The sequence below is a fragment of the Sminthopsis crassicaudata genome, chromosome 5 (genome assembly GCF_048593235.1).
Source record: "Sminthopsis crassicaudata isolate SCR6 chromosome 5, ASM4859323v1, whole genome shotgun sequence".
In the NCBI taxonomy this organism is placed as follows: domain Eukaryota; kingdom Metazoa; phylum Chordata; class Mammalia; order Dasyuromorphia; family Dasyuridae; genus Sminthopsis; species Sminthopsis crassicaudata.
Genome location: NC_133621.1, coordinates 195669497 through 195674922, shown reverse-complemented (window position 1 = coordinate 195674922; position 5426 = coordinate 195669497). Strand labels below are relative to the sequence as shown.

Genomic DNA, 5426 nt, shown 5'->3' with positions numbered 1-5426 from the left:
CATCAAGGTGATTAATGTTCTGGACTTTTCAGGGTTGGAAGGGCCATTCCAGGGATCACTCCAACTTCTATACCTTCCTAAATATACAGATCTCTATTCTTTCCTCAAAATTCTCTGAGGAAAGATTTCTTACGAGACTCCCTCATCTGTTCCCTTTAACCACCATGGAAGTCAGAAAGTTATGTTAGAAATCTAAATAATGTTGTTTCTGCTGTGGATTAGACCTGTTACCCTTTGCTATAATAACTTTATACTACCTTTGCATTGCCCATATTTTGGGCCTGCACCTGCTACCTGAAGCCCCTCTCCTGATGCCTCTGAGTGCAAAGGCAGGGGATGAACTAATTCTCCCTTTTCACCCTTTTGTCCCTCCCACCTTCTCGTAGGAGCCGAGAGATTCTATGATAACATTGAAGACATGATTGGCTATCGGCCATGGCCTGTTATCAAATATTGTTGGATATTCCTCACTCCAGCTGTGTGCACAGTAAGAAAACCTCAGAGGAAGTTGGTCAGGTTGAAGGGGAGAGGGCTCTAGAAGTAGAAACAGTTTCTGGAGGAGACATCATTCCTTCCAGGAAGCTACTTTTATGATGATTTCAAAGCATTTTACAGCATAGGTCCTAATTCTCCCTCCATGTTGGCTCACAGAAGAGTTCCTGACACATGTAAGAGGAAGGAGCTGAGGATATGAAAAGTCACATATCTGAGGCTGGAAGATTAATTATATATATATATGGCTACTACATTTCTGCCAATAGTACGTGTCTAGCATCCCCTGTGGTGGAGCCTTGAATTGTTGGGAGATACAGAGAAAGATCCTTGAGAACATAATTGAGAATCCCTTAAGAAAATTATATATGAGTGATTCATGATTCATATAACACTAGCGCTTAAATAAGTTCAAGTAAATGTAGCATCAACAATAAATACTACAAGTTAAGTGGATTATGGAAGACTAGTATAATTTTAGTCAAAAAAGAATTAATCAGAAAATATTTCTAGGAGAAAGTAAATTTTTTTTAGCAGAATATAGAAAGTGATGGGGTTGGGAGAGTTATTGATTAATAGAGAAAGAATTGACAAGTAGGGGGAGTACTTTTCCTACAGTACAAACTTTATAAAATGGTTGTGATGGAGGTAGGAGGTTGGAGATGGTGGGGATCCCAAAGACCCAGGGGCTCTCCCTCCACTGACCTCTTTCCTTTCCCATTCCTTATTTTAGGCCACTTTCCTTTTTTCTCTTGCCAAGTACACCCCACTGACCTACAATAAGAAGTACACTTACCCATGGTGGGGAGATGCTCTGGGCTGGCTCCTGGCATTGTCCTCCATGGTCTGCATCCCTGCTTGGAGTGGTTACAAACTGACAACTCTCAAAGGCTCCCTGAGAGAGGTAGGTAGGGGTAGGGCAAAGGGAGGAAGGCAAGGTGTACTCTAAGAAGCCTAGAGTAGGATTTAGAGAAACTAGAAGTTTTGTGGCTAGAGTGGGAGGGAAGAGGGCAAAAGGGGAGGAGTTATGATGACTGTCTTAGTAGGTAGCATGCCTGCCTGCCATAAATCAGCATGTGGCAACAAAGTCAGTCAGATTGGTAGGTGCTGGTATTAAGGGATCATAGGCTAACAATTAGAAGAAATCTTAGAGATCATCTGATCCAACCTAGATCAGAAATACGAATCCTTTCTCTTCAACATCCTTGACAGATTATCCAACTCATTCTTGATTATTTTCAATGAAAAAGAAATCATTGTCCCCACCCATGCAACCTATTTCAGTTTTGGATATTTCTAATGGTTAGGAAGTTCTTCCTTATATTGACCTGAAGTCTACCTTCCCATAACTTCCAATTATTTTGGAGACAGGAAAAAAACAAATCTATCTGTCCTGGAAAAGAGTCACTTAGATATTTGAAGGTAGTGATTATACATCACCCTGTTCCTGTCCCTAGCCTCTTCTTCCTAAATATACATGATTCGTTTTCTAGTTCTTTTTCTCATCTTCTTCTTTATATGCATGTCAATATCCCTTCTAAATAGCATAAATTTACATTTATTTGCTGGGTGCTGCCATGACACACTATTGATTCCTGAGATTACATTTCCAACAAAACAAATTAGGCAATTTAGGAAGTAAAGCTGAGGATGGGTCTGAAGAACATGGCAGCAGACTTCTTGGGCACGGCAAGGGACAAAGCCAGAGTATGTGATTAGATCTGGAGAAGACTCTGGGAGAAGAGTTTGAGATGAGAGGATTGAATCTGATGTAGGGGAGAGGCAGGGTATCTCACCCTAGTGTCAGACCCTTTCAAGTCCTCTGCCTTTTGTCTTCCAGAGAGTCCGCCAGCTCATCTGCCCAGAAGAGGACCTGCCCCAGCGGCTGTGTACAGCACCCCCTACTCCCTCCACTACTCGGGCAGCACTCCTTAGGCTCACAGAACTTGAGTCCCACTGCTAGAGACCAATTGAGTCTGTGACACTGCTGGTTTTTCAAAGTTCCATGTAGTCAGCTCCTTGCCCTGTCCTTGATATGGCTGCAGAGAGGAGCAGACAAAATTGCTGTACCTTTTTGAGAGGAAGGAACTTGCTAACCATACCCAATCCTATTTCACCCCAGAATCACAGACAAAAAAAAACTCCTGGAAATGTTTTATACTGTTCCTTTTGGGCTGGAGGCCTCCTATTCCCAAGTTCGTGTCTTGTGAGAGAGGAAAGAACGGAGTGCAAATTAAGACTTCAGCTACTTAAGGGAGGGGATCCTTTTTTGGGGAAAGAATAGGGTGGAATGGATAGAAAGATTAAAAAAGGCCCCTCTCCTTTCATTCCATTAAATCCACATTCTTTGCACTGGTCCTCCTGCAAAAGTTCAACTTTGTCTCTGTTTCTTTGTCCCTCCATTCTGTTTCCCTGATTTCCTTCCTTCATGATGCTCTCTCTTTCCTCCCTCCTCCCCACTTCCTGGGACATGTGAAAACAGGAAGGAGCTATGCAGGATTTATGAGGTCTCACAGTCCCCATGACCTTCATCACAAAACAAGAGCTGAGTATTTCTTCTCCTTTATGTATTAGCATTGTTTCATCTACACTGAAATTTCAGAATTTTTCCCTTTCTTTGATTGTCCTCTTTTTTTTCTTAACAGCTTAAAAAAGCCTGGGGACACAAAGAATCATCAGACAGAAGATATGATCTGTGTCCTTGAGGAATGTTCAATCTAGTTGGGGAGATATGACACATACTACAGCATGAAGTTAGCATGACAGAAGGAGAAAGCTTTGGAAACCTGGGTTCCTGACTCAGCCACTCCTGCCTTTCTCTCTCTAATTCCACTCATCCCCCTCTCCCTACCTCAGTTTTCCTTCATGGAGCCTTTATAAGAGAGATATATGGAGTTTATGAGGTTTCATAGTTCCCATGATTAGATTAGGTGGATGGATTGATGAATGGAAGGCATCACCACAATCTTGAACAGAGGAAACCCTTTTCTCTCCATTCTTCCCTTAAAGTCTCCTTATTCCTTTGTAAAGGGGGAGGTTCTGAGAGAAGAATTATTGGGCAAGCGAAGGATTGATCCTAATAATGGGAAAGTGAAAAGAAAGGCAGCTGGCTTTCTTTGGCATCTCATTAGCCTTTCCCTCCACATTTACCAAGTGCTTGCCATGTCCTATGTAGGGAGAATCTTGGAATCACATAGAACCTTAGAAAACATCTAGTCCAACTTTCTGTACAACATTCCTAATAAGTAGTTGTCCAATCTTCCCTTGGAGATTGCTACTAAGGGATAACCTGATCCCCAACCTTTGATGCTCTTTTCCTCGACTATTCTTAGAGCATATTCTTTGCTTGATGTATCTTTTATCATTTTTTTACCTTTTATTCTTCTTATCTATGTATATGTAATATATAATGCCCTATTTGGTAGAATGTAGGCTCCTTGGAGGCAGGTCCTTTGTTTTTGTTCTGAGTTTGGGATGTAGGGACTGGACTTAGATAAAGAGGAGATAGGAGGGGCATTTCAGGTGGGGGTGCAAGAGATAAGAAAAGTTGTGGGCAGGAGTAGAAATGTGTATTTCAGATTTTTAGGACTAAGGATTTACAGATACAGGTATGCTAGTGGTAAAAGATTAGGTTAGAGAGCTAATTTCCTGTCTCATCCCCTTCTTCCTTTTTCTTTCTAGTCACTTTTTGCCATTTAGTTCATCCCTGTTTATGGGTATCATTGGGGGATGAGTATAATTGAAATCCTCACACCTATTGTTGGTCAATGGTTTTAAATTTCTCTATTCAACCAAACAGTTTGTTGGAGCTGATCTCAGGGAATAAAAATTATCCTTTTCCCTATTCCTCCTAAACCTTTTAGGAGGGCTGCTGAGTAGAGACATGACAGGAAGTAGAAAGTATCACAGGAAATAGCAAGAGAACAAGAGAATCCTGTATTCTCCATAATACTCTACACACTGGTGCATCTGTCCTAAGATCATTAAGAGTTGGCTGTATCTGCAGGCATTATCCTCTCAATTCCATTGCTTTCTAAGTGCTTTCCCGATGTGTTTCCTTCGGACCTCACAAGAATAGCAATTTTGCTGAGCAGGTTTACAGCTGTCAACCTCAGGTTTTCAATTCTTTTTGGCTCCCCCTATTCCCAAGTGATCTCTGTCTCTCTCTGTGTACCTTAGGAAAGAAGGGATGTGACAATGATGCTATAGGCGAAAACATGAGAAAAAACAGCTTAGCATCTTGGGAGCCAGTAGCAATATCTAGACTCAGCCACAGTGGTCCTCATCTTCCCAAGGTCCACCTCCTTGTTTCAATGACCACTTGTTACCACAAGGGGGTGGCCCTGCTGCAACCAAAGCCCCACTGGAGTTCCAGCTAAGAGGGAACGGTTTAACTTAGTACATTGCTTATATATCTATGGAAGAGGGTTGAATCCTGCTGCTCAAAACTGATTTAAGCCTTATGGAAAAGATACTGCAAAGATTTGTCTTTCTGGTTTTGCTGGACAAGTCCCCCTGGGAAGAACCCTCTAGTGTGTGTCTTCAAGCCCTGATCCTAGAACTCATGGGTACAGAATCAGAACTTCCAGAAGACCACTTCTTTCCATAGGTAGAGAACCACAGAATACTAGAAATAGAAGACACCTTAGAGATCATCCAGATCACTCTGGGGAGGAGGGGAACTTAAATGGATGCCTTCTGTTTTCTACACTAGAGTTATTTCCCAATACCTCTTCTTTCCCCCTCCCTCATGTGACAAAGAAAAAAAAGCAAAACTGAGTGATAGGTGCATATGCAACACTCTATTCCTATAGATCCCCCCCATCTTTCTGTTGAGAGGAGGGAAGCGTGTACATTCTGTTTTCTAAGCCCAAGATTTGTTATTTCAATTAATTTGAGTTAAACTGCCTTTTTAGTATTGTTTTTGATTACAT

The 5426-nt window shown here is 41.7% G+C and overlaps 1 protein-coding gene across 1 annotated transcript in view; it reads left to right on the top strand.

Annotated features, from left to right (window-relative positions):
- The window catches only part of SLC6A13 (solute carrier family 6 member 13), a 47814-nt gene extending 42852 nt beyond the window's left edge, over window positions 1–4962 (top strand). Inside the window, exons 13-15 of the mRNA XM_074269334.1 lie at window positions 387–487; window positions 1226–1396; window positions 2333–4962. Coding sequence (XP_074125435.1) covers window positions 387–487; window positions 1226–1396; window positions 2333–2455 — 395 coding nt within the window. The 3' untranslated portion in view covers window positions 2456–4962. The remainder of the gene's footprint in view (window positions 1–386; window positions 488–1225; window positions 1397–2332) is intronic.
- Window positions 4963–5426: the final 464 nt, after the last annotated feature.